Source organism: Cydia splendana, chromosome 7 (assembly GCF_910591565.1).
Source record: "Cydia splendana chromosome 7, ilCydSple1.2, whole genome shotgun sequence".
In the NCBI taxonomy this organism is placed as follows: Eukaryota; Metazoa; Arthropoda; class Insecta; order Lepidoptera; family Tortricidae; genus Cydia; species Cydia splendana.
The window spans coordinates 2,277,282-2,295,410 of NC_085966.1; the positions used below are offsets into that span (position 1 = coordinate 2,277,282).

General features: G+C 38.3%; 1 protein-coding gene across 1 annotated transcript in view; it reads right to left on the bottom strand.

The window, feature by feature from the left end:
• LOC134792327 (angiotensin-converting enzyme-like) overlaps positions 1–18,129 on the bottom strand; it is a 95,584-nt gene that overhangs the window by 12,437 nt on the left and 65,018 nt on the right. Inside the window, exons 2-12 of the mRNA XM_063763597.1 lie at positions 16,283–16,504; positions 15,313–15,568; positions 14,018–14,161; positions 13,096–13,287; positions 12,316–12,583; positions 11,788–11,912; positions 9,642–9,772; positions 8,935–9,149; positions 8,186–8,317; positions 6,983–7,158; positions 6,639–6,699 (exon numbers count right to left, since the gene is read on the bottom strand). Of these exons, the coding sequence (XP_063619667.1) occupies positions 6,639–6,699; positions 6,983–7,158; positions 8,186–8,317; positions 8,935–9,149; positions 9,642–9,772; positions 11,788–11,912; positions 12,316–12,583; positions 13,096–13,287; positions 14,018–14,161; positions 15,313–15,568; positions 16,283–16,504 (1,922 nt within the window). The remainder of the gene's footprint in view (positions 1–6,638; positions 6,700–6,982; positions 7,159–8,185; positions 8,318–8,934; positions 9,150–9,641; positions 9,773–11,787; positions 11,913–12,315; positions 12,584–13,095; positions 13,288–14,017; positions 14,162–15,312; positions 15,569–16,282; positions 16,505–18,129) is intronic.

The following is an 18,129-nucleotide window of genomic DNA, read 5'->3' on the forward strand; positions in this document are numbered from 1 at the left end:
TGGTTCTTAGCTATATTCGATAGACATCTATGCAGTAGTTTGAAGAGATAACAACTTCTATTCCAAAACGATGGCATTATAGCATATGGAGTTTTTTTTTAATTTAATAGGTTCCCACCACCGTCTTTGCACGTAACGTAAGAATTTATTTTTGACATTGTATGATCCTTTTATACAGGCCATACAGGCTGATTCATAACACGTAAGCAGGACCAACCCTACAGACTCTGTAACTTTTAATTGACAGTGCACAATCATTTAAGGGGCTAGCCCACGCCAATGACCTTCGATCTGAATCCCTTAGTTTTCTAATGTTTTTTGTAGCTTATTATATTAACAGCAACGGCTTTAAGCAATATAGTATCCCATTAGTACTTCAAAGTTCATTGTCTTCGAGATATTTGGCATCAAAGTTGAACAATTTTAGGCTAAAAAACTGGTTTTCTGGCCATAACTTTTGTGTTAATTAGTTTAAAATTAAAAACCTGGACACGTTTTTCCAGACGTCAAAGGCGAACCCAAATATGTAGATTTCGTACATGTAAGATGTGGACAAAACCGGAGATAAAAGATTGAAAAACCGATAACCGTTTGTCTTATAATTCTATCTGTAGTGCAAAAAAAGGAGATACGATTCAAAACTTGTCAAAAATCGATGAAAACCTCAGGTAGCCCCTTAAGTAAGAAAATCAAAGACAAATTTAATTATCTACAATCATTGCACCACCATATTTAAGTAAAAAATGACACCTTTTTCCTGTGTTTAACTTTTTTGTTAAGGACAATAGTTATTTGTACAACAAGAGATCAAAGTTTGATATTTCTTCGAGTGCTTATTTTGAGTCCCGTGCAAGCGAAAGATTCTATAATTTAGAATCTTGAGCGTAGTAAGGGATTCAAAAGCGCACGAGATGTAAATAACTTTGATCTCGTGTAGTACACAAAATTTTTCACCCTAAGCAGTGAGAACATACCTAGAGGGACAGAGATAATAGAACCCAAGTATATCGAACTTGTATTAGACCCCGCATGTTGAAATGACATTTGACTATAAAGGTCACTTGAATGTCATTTTGTCTCACTTTTTAAGAAGCAAAGTGCCCTTGTTCGAGCTGCTGAGGTGAAAATTTAATTATCTGCAATTATGGTCACCGGGGAACACGTTATGACAGCACTGTTAAAATAAATTATAATTAAAGAATCCAATACGGAAACCATCACTTATACTTATATGGAAAGCCTGACCAGTAATATATGATCACGCGCCATGTTGCGCAAATTCACTGGAATTATTTTTTTCATACTATACTGAACTGTCAACCTATACATGAAAATAACAGCGCCCTCTTGACAACATATTGATCAACTGATCATATGTCACTGGTCAGTTTTTAGGGTTCCGTACCCAAAGGGTAAAACGGGACCCTATTACTAAGACTTCGCTGTCCGTCCGTCCGTCCGTCCGTCTGTCACCAGGCTGTATCTCACGAACCGTGATAGCTAGACAGTTGAAATTTTCACAAATGATGTATTTCTGTTGCCGCTATAACAAGAAATACTAAAAACAGAATAAAATAAAGATTTAAATGGGGCTCCCATACAACAAACGTGATTTTTGACCAAAGTTAAGCAACGTCGGGAGTGGTCAGTACTTGGATGGGTGACCGTTTTTTTTTTGTTCGTTTTTTTTTGCATTATGGTACGGAACCCTTCGTGCGCGAGTCCGACTCGCACTTGCCCGGTTTTTACATATATTATCATTTCATGAGTGCTAAAGCGAAATAGGCAGACTACAAATAAAATAAGAGCCCCGCGAACAGTTTTGTGCGGAGGTCTAAAAACGTGATCCCAATTTGGTCGCACTTTTGATGTTTGACAGACGGCTTGCATACATTTTAGACCTGTGTTGTCAAGAAAACAAAATTCACACTCAAGTGAGATAAGATTATTCAAAAGTAACCAGACTGATAACTACCCAAGTAGCATTGCAAGCTGTATATAAGCTGTATTAAAGTTTATTTGTATACTATAAGCTGTACAGTTAGGCTGTACAAAGGCTGTATAAGCGCTTATACAGCCCTTATAAGTAAAAAAAGGGCCCAAATTATACAGCCTTTGGCGTTATTAGAGCTGTAGAGTAGCTGTATAAGCAATACATAAGCTGCATAATAGCTGCATTACAGCTATATTTCGGTGTAACAGGATTAAGGTTTGGTCGCACTTTTGATGTTTGACAGACAGCTTGCATACATTTTAGACCTGTGTTGTCAAGAAAACAAAATTCACACTCAAGTGAGATAAGATTATTCAAAAGTAACCAGACTGATAACTACCCAAGTAGCATTGCAAGCTGTATATAAGCTGTATTAAAGTTTATTTGTATACTATAAGCTGTACAGTTAGGCTGTACAAAGGCTGTATAAGCGCTTATACAGCCCTTATAAGTAAAAAAAGGGCCCAAATTATACAGCCTTTGGCGTTATTAGAGCTGTAGAGTAGCTGTATAAGCAATACATAAGCTGCATAATAGCTGCATTACAGCTATATTTCGGTGTAACAGGATTAAGGTTTGGTCGCACTTTTGATGTTTGACAGACAGCTTGCATACATTTTAGACCTGTGTTGTCAAGAAAACAAAATTCACACTCAAGTGAGATAAGATTATTCAAAAGTAACCAGACTGATAACTAGTGATACCTAACATTCAATTTGATACATTTTATGGATAAAGCAAAGAGTATCGGTATATGACGGAAGTATTCTAATTGTAGATTGTATATATGCATGACATGTTGTAAACAAAAAAACCGGCCAAGTACGAGTCGGACTCGCGTTCCAAGGGTTCCGTACATTAAGTCCGCTTGACTGCACATTTCTAATAGGTTTTCCTGTCATCTATAGGTAAAGAACTATTTTGTGTATTTTTTTCAAAATATTAAACCCCGTAGTTTTATCTCCGAAAGGGGGAGGAATGGTAATTTTTTGTCTATTTTCTTAAATAACTTCTAACTTATTTATTTTAAAGTTATAAAATATATATTATATTTCAAATTCTCAAAATGAGCTCTTTTTTAATTTATAATTTCTCATTTACCCCCCAAAAGTGGCCCCCATGTTTAAAATTCATTTATTTACGTTACATGTCCGTCTTTGGGTCAGTAATTTACATATGTGTACCAAATTTCAACTTAATTGGTCCAGTCAAGGTCCAGTAGTTTCCGAGAAAATAGGCTGTGACAGACGGACAGACAGACAGACTCTTTAAATGCAGTTTTGTTTCTTTTTAAAAATAAAGGAATGTCTCCTTTAAGTAAAATGAGCCAGCTTAAGGATTTAAGGTAGTTTCCCTCCAGGGCCCGACTTATCCTTCCACACTGTATATAATATTTAATAAAAGGTATACTTATTAATTTGAGTAACATTATTTTGTACTTACCGTTGATCCGTGTCGAATCGCCTGAGCCACACGACTGCTAAAAGACAGACAAGATCGAGACTTATCTAGACATCTCGATAAGCCTGTATATCAAGTAATATCGGCTGTAGGACCTAGGTACTCGATTATCTAGCCACTTAAAGATGATGTTAGATAAAAATGGATGTATCAACTTTTTTTTGTTATTCTGTTCCGTCAGCCAGGCGACAATAGCATATGTGTATTTTGTTAGAAGCCATGTTATACAGTGAGCAGCAGAAGTTGCTAAAGCAGGCCAGGCCCCAATTTCACCACGGTGACAGGTGCGACAATTGTAAAATCACTGTTGCTGACGTCACAGGCATCCATGGGCTACGGTTACCACTTACCATCGGGCGGGCCGTATTCCTGTTTGCCACCATCATTGTTTTATTAAAAAAAACTTTATTATATCGGAAAAAAACAGATATTTCTTTTGCGAAGTTTCTGACAATTGTCAAGATTTAGAAGAATTGTAGGTAATTCTTGACAGGTAATGAGTTATATGTCGGAATTTCGTGACAATTGTAGTGTTTTTGTGACAATTGTCATAAACTTAGCAAGAGAAATATCTGTTTTTTTCCGATATAATAAAGTTTTTTTTTAATAATACAATGATGGTGGCAAACAGGAATACGGACCGCCCGATGGTAAGCGGTAACCGTAGCCCATGGATGCCTGTGACGTCAGCAACAGTGATGTTTTACAATTGTCGCACCTGTCACCGTGGTGAAATTGGAGCCTGGTGTTCAAAATGATCTTGACGCGACTTTATTGTTAAGAGAATAAGAGCGTGTCAAGGTAATTTTGAACACCTCGCCCGCTTAGCAACTTCTACTTCAACTACGTTTTACTAATATGCTAAGAAAATATAAATATAAATAAATAAATATTACGGGACAATTTTATCGAATTAGATCGACCTAGTCCCACGGTAAACTCAATAAAGTTTGTGTTGTGGGTACTAGTAATCACTTAGTAGTCACTTAGTTGTAATCATTTAAGTAGTAGTAGTAATCACTTTATAGGTATTGTACACAACACAGGCTTACAAAAATAAATTAAAGTAATGAAAGTACAAAGGCAAAGTTATCCCTATAAGTAAGGGATGTCTTCCAGCTAACCTGCCAGTAGACGAGTGGAAAACTCTAGTCAGGTAAGATAGATAAACTTACGAGAATTCGACGAAGAGAAGTCTTCAACGATTTTGATAGCACACGCAGTGCAAGTGTTATTTATACGTCATAATTTAGAAGTTTGACATTTAAAATAACACTTGCACTGCGAGTGCTACCAAATCGATGCAGACTTTTCTTCTAAGACTCTAAGCGCCACTTGCACTATCCCACTAATCCGGGGATAAGCGTTTAAACCGTTAACTCAGTGTCAAATTGTACTGGTAACCATGATAACTCCAGATTTAACTGGTTAACCCCGGGTTAGTGGGATGGTGCAAGTGGCCCTAAGTCTTCATTCCAAGAGGTATACAGATATCGGCAACCATTGAGAGTACATGAAATAAAAATCATTATTTTAACTTAAAAATGTTTATTATGAATACTGAGCCTATTACAAATTAGCCTACCGCCAGCTGGGCACGAGATCGTTAACCTGTTAATCGGTAAAAAAAATAACGTTAAAAACATCGTTATGTTAACTTTAAACGACTTCGTTAACTAGTTACTAACGATCTATTACAAGAATACGTAGAGATCAATCGTTTAACCTACCTATCATGTCTTACTAATTTAACTGGCATTAAAATATTATTAATTTTGATCCATAGACTAGGAATCCTCTAGACGGAGTTTAGAGCAATTATTTCATGAAACCGATGCTGCCAAAAATACGGGGGTGCGGGGGACGAGGTGGACGAGGTCCCGTGCCGTGATTAGTCCGTTCAAAGACACGGACGTCACACAAAGACACTTTCGACTCGAAAATAGAGTAAAACTACCGTATTTGTGGCAGAGGGGGTAGAGCTACTATGCTCAGTCTGGAGGATGTCTTGTCTGTGTTTTGATCTATTTACTCAATGGAAACAGATTTTTATAACAAGCGTTTTAATATAACTTTATGTATCGAATTGAAATTGTTGTGAGACATACATACATACTAAAAACAAGTGAGTCTAAACCGTAAAATTATTCAACTTTATGTATGTAATTAGTTCATTCGGAACGTAAGACGTTAGTCCTCCGTTTTTAAATTACATGTAACATAATATTTAGAGTTAGACCAAGCAAAGTCTGCAACGATTTTAAGTTTATACGTCATAATTTCATAGAAAATGACGTTTAAAATAACACTTGCACTGCGTGTGCTATCAAAATCGTTACAGACTTGTCTTGGTCTAACTCTACACGCTATCACTGTCACAAGTCGTGTCGTGTTCAGATTATTTTGTATAGGGACCGTTGGAGGTGCTGCCATCTTGTGACCTAAATTGAAAACTTAAACTTTACATCGACACTTCGCGCCAAAGCAGGAGCTGCCCCCTACACCCTACAAACTTATAAACTTAGCGTTTATTCTTTTGTGCTAACAATCAAGGGGTTCCTGTGCTGCCCCCTACAGTTTAATGCACGTTCCCTATACTTGGACAGCTTAGTAAGGTTTTGTTTACTTCTTTTTTTTTATTCTGTAGCCGTCTTAGAGAAGACTAACGCCTAAAGTTTCGTCCTGAGTATTTCTTACTTATTGGCAATCGCGTAGTAATACCGATGCCGCACCAATTTCTTATGACCAAGAACTGATAACTCAATCTGGATGTCCCATCTGAGTCATGTTGTTGAGGCGCAAAATATGATGATTATCTTGAAGCTAGCTGGAACGTGCTATTCCTTTGAAATCAGCTATATTGGGCTATTTTCAAGAGAATTAGCCAGAACGAGATGCATAATTTCATAATATATTAGGTAAGTAGATAGATATAGAATGTTCAGACAGTTAAACACTTTTGACTGACCTCAAGAAGAAAAGGAAAGTCAAGATAGATCTGCCTTCCCTAGAATATTTCTGACGCGCCGCCACTTATATGCTAGTAACAACAAAATGACAGACGTGACATCCAGATAGAGTTGAAAGTACTTGCTTCCGACCAAGCCCAAATAACGGTATTAACGATTAACGTTATTTAGAAACGTTGCCCAGCCGTGCCTAACGTAAGTACTGGCCGCGTCACGTGCTATGTTCCTCCTTCTGCTCTGATTGTAGCGCTGCCTGCTGTTCTGCAGTGCAGTATTCTGGAAACAAAAGAAAACATTAAGTTTATAAAGGTGCATACATATCTACATGTAGGTACACAAGTTGGAGGTTACAAAGGAAAACAAACTCACATGACTTTGAATAGATTGACATAAAGGATATCTTTTTAACTTTTTGCCATATTTTTGCCCAAAGACCGCAGTGTCTGAACACGGTGGGCTTCTACGTGAGACCTTACACCAAGTCCACTGCGGCTGTGTTCCTGATAGAGCCTACTAGCTTTTGCTAAAAATCTTACGATTAAAATATGAAATAACTTACGAATCTTGCTAGACTCCCAACCGACGTACTCGCCGGTCCTCTCATTCTCCTTCTGCAGCCACTCGTGGAGCGGCTTGAAGTACTCCAGCAGACCGTCGGCCTTCATCTCTCGCTGGCCCGTGAGCGCCTCCATCGCGTCGGGCCACGGGTGCGATGAACCCATTTTGAGCATGTTTCTGAAAGTGAGTAATAACTCATGTATTGTAAGTACAGACAAGTAATGGGGTTGTGAGTTTTTTTTTTACAATGCCACACTGCTGCTTTTATAACCTTTATCCTTACACTCTGAAGTTCACACAATGAGTGGTTTCAGAAGGAATTCCTTTTACAAGCACTTTGGCTAGATATTGCACTCCCTGCCGAAGTTTTCTCATGAGACTACAATGAGGTTCTTCAAAAAACCGGGCAAGTGCGAGTCGGACTCGCGCACGAAGGGTTCCGTACCATAATGAAAAAAAAAAAAAACAAAAAAAAGCAAAAAAAAAACGGTCACCCATCCAAATACTGACCACTCCCGACGTTGCTTAACTTTGGTCAAAAATCACGTTTGTTGTATGGGAGCCCCATTTAAATCTTTATTTTATTCTGTTTTTAGTATTTGTTGTTATAGCGGCAACAGAAATACATCATCTGTGAAAATTTCAACTGTCTAGCTATCACGGTTCGTGAGATACAGCCTGGTGACAGACGGACGGACGGACGGACGGACGGACGGACAGCGAAGTCTTAGTAATAGGGTCCCGTTTTACCCTTTGGGTACGGAACCCTAAAAAGACCCGGTAACGCGTATTTTTGACCTCAGATCAGATGTTGCAGATTTCTGTGAAATTCAGATAGTGATGATTTCACGAGAGCCGCTAAAGAACTCTTTTGATTTTTTTCGAGAATGCTAAGATTTTAAATATTGATTGAAGATTGACTGACTTTTAGTAGCCATGGAACATAATCACTTCATCAGAGATAAATCAGCTTCCTGACATTGAAGTACAGTCAACTGTAAAAATATGGGTGTAGACAACTTACTCAAAAATATGTCCCATAGTTCTTAATTCACTGACATGAGAGTTATGGGACATATTTTTGAGATGATTTGTACACCCATATTTTTACAGTTGACTGTACAATAAAATACGTTTTCTTAAGCTGTGGTGGAATACTCCTTTTACCAAATGGTTTACTTAACGATGTAGTTTTAGAACTTACGATAGTGCATTTCCAGCAGCAACGCTATCTACAATATCGCAGTCGACTAGCTTCTTCGTGGCCGAGTATTCTCCTGCGAGCTCGCATAGCGTTCGGTGGAATTGGAACTGAATGATGAAGGACACGAAATACCTGAAACGGAGAATGATTACTTTTGTTTTTAACACATTCAATACCACTAAGTGCTACGGGTTACGCTCGTAGCGCGTAGCCACGGTTTCGTCGTATGTAGCGCGTAGTCGCTACGAACAGTGTACCCGACAGTCGGGTTCTTGGTGTTGAATGTGTTAAATTATATTTTAACTTGTTTAATTTTGATAACAACAATAGGTTATCTTTGATATTAGAATGATTTTTTATCTGGCTGTCATGCACACTCTTTAGGAAGCCATAGAAAACTAATTACTGATTACACCCTGAAGTCTCTCCTTTAACCGCCAGTAGCAGCATTTGTTCTTAGAAGTAGTAAAACTCGTAGGTGAAAAGTGGAGGATTCCATGTGGGAAAAAAGGCAGAACTACTTCTCAGTCCTCTTGACCGGAATACCTTAAAGCCTCACAACCGCCAGTAGTAGTGGCACTTAGTCTCAGAAGTGGTGGTTCATCGAAGAAAAGAGGCAGGACTAAGAGAAAAGGTAAATCTCATATGAAATGAATGATGCAACCTTGAAGTAACCTTTCAAATAACGGTATTAACGATTAACGTTATTTTGTAACGTTGCGTTTACTTCAGATCGAATATGTCCTCACCTAGCATACTCCACGTCAGCAGACACATGATACTTGGCAGCAGCATCAAAGTCCTCCTCAGTTCTTGTGACCGGAGGCTCCACACCTTGTAACCTCTCCCTCAACCTCCAGTAGTGGCAGTTGTAGTTCTCAGGGGTGGTGGTTCCGCGGAAGACCCCGTAGCGGAAGAGGTCAAGGGTGTAAGCGAAGGGTAAGAAGACTACTTTGTCTATACTCTGGAATTAAAAGTTGACGAAATTAAAGACAAAATATTTTTTTCAGTCAAGCAAGAGCATGCATCTAATACAAAGTGTTTGTAGTTGACCATAAAAAAATCACGACAAATAACGTTGTGTATACGATTTCCTGGTAAATTAGACGCATCGATATCTCTGACCTTGACTGTCCACTGTCCATCGATATCAGTGTGCTTCGTACAACTTGAGTTTTCTTAAAACATAGAGTTTGTGCTTGATACTGGTTTTCTATACAAAACCGAAAATAGAATAGTTTTCGCCATTTAAAATCAATACCAGGAGCTTTCCCTACTCAATTTGTATACCGCAATCATCGTCAGACAAATCTACATTGACAGGCGCTTGGCGCATGGCAGAATGAAAGTTGAAAACGTGAGAAGTAATAAACAAAAATTCTCAGAACTCTTCTTTCTTCACAGGTTTAAAGCTTCTGGTTTCATTATTCTTATGAAGATGAAATCAATGACTTACCATTTTATACAGCTGATTGATCTCCGTCTGCTCATCTTCAGTATCGTTCTTGTTGATAAGTCCGACGCTTCTCAAGTGTTTCGGTGAAGACACCGACAGGGCTATCGTGTCGCCCACAGCTTCGTGGAAGCCTGCAACATTTATAATGTCTCATGTTCTGTTCATCTCAATGTGCAGTCAACCAATTTGATTCCTAGGCCACTGTAGAACCATGTCATAATTAAATCAAGTCGTTTATCTTCTACGTCAGTGATGTGTGTCATGTATCTAGTAGATAAAGCGACTAGGTTCTATAGTGACTTATTGGGAATCAAATAGGTCGACTGTACGGTCTTAGTGGCGAGCGAAAACTTGGGCGTACAGCGTCAACCGTCTAAGAGATTTAAACAGCTGCTCAGTGTACACTGAGGCCACTATCATATCTTTGCATTTGTTAAACATGGACGCCGCGCCGCAAGCCCCGCTGGTCGCCGTCGCTCGAGGGGCCACCAGGTGCCCTTAAGGTGCTTATTGATGCAGAAGATTTAATGTATGGTGCTAGAAGTATGGATAAACATGTCTTTTGATGACAAAATTGAATACCTAACTGATTCCCTTATTTAAAACTAGCGATAAAAAAAGTATATTTTAGCGTCAGTGATACTGGAAAGTATAGCATAGGTATATCATTCAGAAAGTAGATGATACCTGGTTTATAAAGCAGTGATATTTGCTGTGAAGTAAGTAATATATGAAACTAGTGAACAATTAATTTGTTGTATATATGTCGTAGTCAGATCGTATAATCCGCCGTATTACATTACGGCTAGCCGTTATCAAAAACAGGGGCGTTTTGAAATGCGGCGGTTCGACGATTAGCCGGATTGTCATTGCGATACGTTCTTCGATAAGGCGGCCAACGTTTAGCCGCATCGTACTACTATTTTAGATTGTAGAGTGACCAGTTCTTTCGGTCGCCTACGTAACCGGAGTTTGACAATGTTTGCAATTTAATTTATTTTTACCATGGTCCCACCGCACTACATGTGTTTATTTTCCAAAACATTTCCTTCGCAACTTAAATAGACGGAGCCCCGCAAGCGGGGCTCCTATTTCTGGGCGGTTTGCCCTTCGGGCATCTGAAGCTACCTAACGAACCTAACCTACTTACCTACCTACGCTTTTTGCCCCAAAGTGTAATGTTTTCACGGACGTCTCACTAAATCAATAGGTAGGTAGGTTAGGTTCGTTAGGTAGCTTCAGATGCCCGAAGGGCAAACCGGTCAGAAATAGGAGCCCCGCTTGCGGGGCTCCGTCTAGTTAAGTTGCGAAAGAAATGTTTTTTGAAAAGAAACAGTCCGACGAACTCCAGATTTGATGGACACCCCAGCGTTTGTCAGGCAGCGCTACGGGTGTTAAAAATGGGAACTAAAAACTGTCAAAGCGGCGGCTAATGACTCGCTGTATTACATTACGGCTAGCCGTGTTGAAGAACGTATGGCGCCGAATACATTCCGGCGGATTCTCATTCAGCCGCATTCAATCCGGCTAATCGTTAAACCGCCGCATTACAAAACGCCCCTGTTTTTGAAAATGGCTAGCCGTAATGTAATACGGCGGATTATACGATCCGACTGCGACATATACATAAGCTTAAGGTAGTAGTTAGTATTCGTTTATTTAAAATAAATATGAAATAGAACAAATTTACTAACATAGGTAAATATTAGTAGTTTCCTAAAATCCCCAAATCTGAACGATATTCCCATTATATGAGGGTTAGTTAATAAATAATAATTTATTAAAATTCAGACATCAGACACACACATGACACAGAACGATCCCACGCAAACTCAGACCCAATATTGATTGTTTAGGTGAAGTCACCTGTCCAATTTCTTTGTCCAATGTCATTGCGTCTCACTCTCCCATTAAGCAAAATGTGAGACGCAATACACATTGGACAAAGAAATTGGATAGGTGAAATACCACCCTTAGGTGAAGTCACCTGGATTTGCGCCTGCTCTGAACACAGCCGGCTGACTCACATACTGCAGGTAATACTGCACGTGTCCCATCTCATGGTGGACCGTTCTGAACATCCCAGAATCGACTGTCGTGCACATTTTGATCCTACAAATAAACTAAAAATCAATTTTATTATTACCTGGGTTAGCTCCGTCACGAAATACGACCGGTTGATGTTTGTATTGAAGAAAGTACTGAATATGACCCATTTCGTGGTGTGTTGTTTGGAAATATTCGTAATCTACTGTTGTGCACTGCTTGATCCTTGAAATTAAGCCAGATATTAGAAGATAACAGATAATTTTGAATATGGTGTGCATGTCCAATCTGAGGAATCTTTGGGACAACATCAGCATTTCAACCGCCTCATATCTTGGATACAGTTTGAAGAATGATTTGTTTAGAGAGAAGAAACATCCGATCCAAGACACAAAAATCTGTCTAATCTAATTGAATGATAAGTTTTTGTGGATGGATAAACTACAATCAAGAAATACTAGTGTGCAGACGGTTGTAACGCTCAAATATTGAACCCATCACATAAATAACTTGATCTAAAGAAAGCCATCCTTGGCATACATACAGCAAATCAAAACAACCACCACCGTAATGATCAAGCAAAACAAAATATGCATGCATGATTCAATGGTTGTCAAATCTGCAATACCTGAAGTCATCACCGTCAAAAAAGTCCCAAGCCGAAGCATGGCAAACGATATCCCTATCAGTAGGCTTCTCAATTATAGAATTCTTCCAGAATTTCTCAGGCATTGGGGTCAATTTTAAAGACCTGAAGAAACTGTCTGACATTTGGAACATTTTGAGTGCTGTGTAGTTCTGATCCTTCATTGCTTGTGTGATGTCTATTTCTTTCTTGTCTGGGTACGGGCGTGTGAATGATTCTATGTTATTCCAGGTTTGAGCCCACATATTACCTGTAAGTATTTAATAAGTTTTGTCTATAAGTTATGGTCTTTAAATATCAAAGTATTTTCTGGTCAGCATAATAATTTGGTATATAGTGTTTGATTTGTTACGAAGTAAAATATAATTTTAACCTTTTGGACGCCAATGACCGATATATCCGCACCGCAGGTCCAACGCCAAAGACGGATTAATCGGTCACAGACCACAGAGCAACACAGACCTACGTGCATATGCATAAAGTTCAATTTCAGTTTTACACTTCGGTGACGTGGCGTCCGAGTGACAGCTTAAGTGTTTGACACGGCGTCGAAAAGGTTAATATCCATGTAATATATAAATTATCCTGATGTTTAGTTAATTTACTCACATAATGAGTGGAAACCAAAAATGTGAAACTTTCAACATTGGATCTGTCAATTTAACAAAAGGTCCAAATCAGAAATGACTTCCGAAAACATAAAGTTTGTTTTATAAACTCTGCAACTTGTACATGTGTTTACAAAATTACAAATGATCTTACCCAACAAATGCGCCGGAATAGGTCCCCTAGCGGACACCACCTCAGGCCCATACTTGTCCCTCAACTGTTTCCTGACGTACGCGTGCAGCTGCTGGTAGAGGGGCTTCACGTCGTTCCACAGCTTCTCCAGCTGGGCTTCGAAGTCGTTCACTTCGTAGTCGGACTGCCACCATTCCGCTACGTCTTTGTAACCTGAAACACGTCGGTGAAGTCGTAAGATATCGAGCAACATTTTCAAGATAAGTAGTTCACAAGTTTGCAAGTACCTAGACCTACTTCTAACACGTTATTTATTAGGATTAAAAAAAAACTACTTAATTTTTAATTATAAGGGCCCTAACTTTTCGAAAGACTATAAATATTTACCGTACACTCACCAGAATTTACCACATTTTCAACTCATTTGCTAAAATTAATGGAGAAATAATTAAATAAAAAAATCTGTTATTTTGGAAATAATAATTATGTTGTCAATTAAAACGGTGGTATGATGGAGTCTACTCAATGTGTACACAATGTGTTTGGCTAATTAATGAAAAATGTAATGATGATGATGACAACAATGAAAAAAAGTAAATTTAGAGAAAGTTTTGGAATTAACTCATACTATGATCATCAGTCATCACGATCTTTAGATTATATGTAAGTATATAAAAATACAAATATAAACTAAGAATTGAGCTTGACAGCATCGTCTTGCTGAATAACGGGTATTTCTGTGTAAAATTTCTCTCGACCCGAGAAAAAGGGTGCATTTCCACAGAAGCGGAGAAGATAGGAAACTTACGGGAATCAACCAATGGCAAACAATAGCTCCGCTGGATGACAACCAGCTGTTGGTTGATTCTCTCACGTCTCCTCTCATCTCAGCTCATCTCCGCCTCAGTGAAAAGGCAGTCAATGAATAGGTATGAAGACCCACCATTGAGTTTAGCAGCCTCGTTGCTCAGTCTCACGTATTGAGTGAAGTTATCCTTTGCGCGGGCGCCGGCAGCCTTATGCCACTCCACCCAGGTATGTTCCAATTCGGACACGTTTTGGCTCTTAGCGAATATTTCTGTTATGTCTGGAAGATGAAAGGTGAGTTGATTAGCTGACATGTCGTTTATTTTCTCAATAGAATAGATATAAGTATCGCGATCAGTTGCAGATAGTGCATAATTATTTTCCATCGTATTTTCACAGAAACGTACGAACGTGTCTTGCTATTTCAGTCAGTCTTCGTACAAAAAGTAAGTACTGACGTTGACTGAAGTAGCATGACAAATACGAATGTTTCCGAGAAAATACGATGAAACACAATTATGCAGTACATCTGTAAGTTTGAGATTAGTATCCTTATTCGTACCGATAGCAAGTTCGACTGTCAACTGCACGAATTGACGAAAAATTTCTTCAAGTAGTTTAGCTTAAGAAGAAGAAGAAGTTTAGCTTAAATACAGTGCTCTTAATTCACATACACCATGTTTTTCAATTATTAATTAACCTTTTATAATTGATATATTATACATATGTACGAGTATACAGTATAACATATTATAATTATTCAGTCAAATAGAGAATTCGTCTATATATTTTCTTTCATGGCATCCATTTTTTCAGATATTACTTGGCTTAGATGTCTTAATCGCCTTATTGTCTTCTAAAACAATAGCTTAAGTTACCAAGGCGTTTAAAATGGTTTGTGAACGCAAGCAACGTGTTTGGAATGTCATTAAATAACTATTGCATAAAATGTTGCTAACAATGAGAACCATAAAAATATTTCATAAACGAAGTGTTACATTTTTCTAGATCTCTTAGAGATCTTTAAGAGATCAAAGTTATAAACATTTCTTTAGTTACAAACAGCAACACTCCTAACTGTACATCGGTGGACCTTATTACAAAAGGCATAAGGTCCACCGATGTACAGTTAACAGTGTGGGCGATGGTACCATTGAACATTTTGAGCAGCTTTCTAAATCGAAAAAATATCCTCGGCTCATTTTATTTAAGCGCGCGGTTGTTTTACGCGATAAACGCAGCGTTGAAAAGAACTCGTGATTCTAAATATAAAGAACATAAGAAGTCCCAAATCTAAAACAAAATCGTGTACACCTTTAAATTAAATACCCGCTATTCCTCAGCCTTTTTCAATGTTCACCTTATTATATTCTACTTATATTATAATTTGACCAAACAAAATGATTGTTCACTTCTGTAACTTTAACTTACCAGGTTCCAACGACAAATCACACTTAGTAGCATCCTTGTACGAGCAAATCTTCGACGTCGCATAGTTCGACTCCATATCAGAAACAGACTTCATCAGCATCGTGTATTTATCGTCAGGCAACGCTGCAACTCCCAGCTGACTGTACTTCTTGAACATTCTCCTCAATGTCACATCTTGGAAGTCCTGCCATTTGTACATCTTCGTTTCTTCCCATGCTATCTTCTCTAGCTTTGAGATCTCTAGTTGAGTTTGTATCTGGAATGGTAAAGATTGGTTCTTATTGTTTTCTGTAAGTTTAAAACTCAGTACTTACATACAAAGAGATGACAGTGATTGTTATACTCTTCATAAGGGACATAAGGTTGTAGGAATAATATAACAGATATCATAAGTATGCTGACAAAGACCACTTGTGTCAACGTTGGCGCGATACAAAAATATACCACACAAGTAAATACATAAAGTACAAGCTGAGAAATATAAAACTTAGGTGTAAGTACGGAGTGTACGCGTAATGATAAGCGTACAAACATTTCTTGGCTTAGCTTAATCGAAGCTCCATTATCAACAAGAACCTTTTGCTCTTCATTTTCCTTAGTAACATTAGAAGTGTAGGCCCATTTAACCTTGGCCTTGCGATTCCTTTCCCCCACAGAAGCTATGTCTAGTTGAAGTACCTATGTACACCTCTCCTTTCATGTTTTGATGCCTCAACGCCCGGGTATCTTCCCTGCGTGGCTTTGAACACAGCAAGAGGCTCCTAAACAAAGCAACTCTAACCTACTGTTTTTCATTTTTTTAGAAATAGGTATTAGAAGTATACACTCATTCAGCTTTAGTTGCACGGTTCGCTCTCTCCCCTGAATCTCTGTCCAAGCCTTCCTTGTTTGTTCCTTCGTGCCCTGAAGCCTCCAAGTCTGGGTCCCTTGCTTGCGTGGCTACTTAAGTACTATCAACTTTAATACTAACCTTCTGATCTTCATTTTCCTTAGTTATATTAGACGTATACGCCCATTCAGCTTTGGTGGCTCGATTTCTTCTCTCCCCAGCAGCTTTGTCCAATTGTAAGATATATTCTCTTCCTTCATGCTCTGAAGCCTCCAGGTCCGGGTCTCTCCCTTGTGTGGCCACCACGAACACAGCCACTATTGCTGCGATCAGCACAGCTCCGCCACCGATTTTCAACATCGTCTGGAATTAAGATTCAATTTTAGTTTTATTTTTTTTAATACAGAAAGAGATTGTGTCGAAAAAAACTGCATGGCGTAAACTTGGTATCGAAAGTAATGCTCAATTTGGGTAGCGCCGTTAATGACTTTTATACCGTGTTGGTGATAATACTGATAAATACTTAAGAATATAATCCTGAGATTATAAGGATTTTCTGAACCTGAATTTGTCCACGACTTAATTAATTCTATTCCCCATATTTTTGGATTTCACCTTAAGGCACTTGTCCCACCGCCGACGATGAGCGATAAGCGAGTAGAACGATAAACTAGAAACGAGTGGGCGAGCGGCGAGAAGCGAGTGTTAGCTCCAATAGTTTTGTCGCTCGGCTATAGGCGAGTATTCGAGTGCGACGGGCTATTACTCGCGTCACTCGCTCGGGCGGTGCAGCGTAGCCGAACATGCAGACCAATCGGTCTCGCAGCTTGAGTTCTAACTACGAAGCGAGCATCGCCGAGCGAGTACCGCTGAGCTAGTTTTATCTTATCGCGGCGACAAACTAGTAGAGCGAGTGTTTTCGCCGGCAGTGTGAACAGCCAGCGATGAACTATTAATATAAGTGTCTCTTTTACTAACACGGGATCCTAATCTTTTGTTCGTTTCTTGGGCGAGAAAATCGCCGATAGTTAATCGCATACTCGCTCTTGGTGGGACAAGTGCCTAAATGCTAGAATTTAGATTTTTCTTAGTTTTTTTTCACATTTTTAACTTCAGTGACAGAGATACAAGAAACATTTTGTTTGATTACTTGTCTCATAAAATATACAAACTTTACAAACAATAATATTTAAAAATTTATGTACATTACCGTGAAACGATTTCAGGGCTTTTGCCTCATCCTATTGTAAAATAATACACTTACAAAGTAGCATTACAGTTATAAAATATGTGTAAATTGTTAAAACTTGTAACATCTGTCAATTTGACGAAACGATGTTTTCTTTCACATTGTATTTTAACAGATAAAACGTGATATAAATATTTTACACACCTCCTTTACAAGATAGTGAAAACTCTTTTATAAAACAAACTTTCTACTACGATGCTGCATATCAAAGAATATAATACTTTTGATAATACTCACTAGGAGCTGCATATACATAACATAAATAATCATTATAGAATCTTTGCGGAAAGAGAAGAGTCGTGGATTGGGGATGGGGCCTAATATAATAATACATTCCAACATTTATAAAACAAAATCCCCCCGTGGTCTGTCTGTCTATATTCATCATCATATCGTCGGATGAGAATACGTTTGTGCCATACGCCACTTACATGGTTTGCAGGAGAGCGAAAAGAAGCAAAAAAAAATATTTTTCGGAAAGTTTTCCATTTAGGAAATATTGAATGTATATATCATTTAGGCATATATGTTTACTATTTATAGTACCAAACAAATATTGTGAATACAGTGGTAATCATGAAATAAAAGCATTTTTATTTTTGCCGTATCCGTTTTGATGAGTAAATGTTAAACGCATAATGTATGACATGACACAAAAGTTGTGGATATGTCACACTTTTGTGATAATTTTCTGTTGACAGAGTGTAATTATCCTATAGTAAATTGCGGATATGGCACA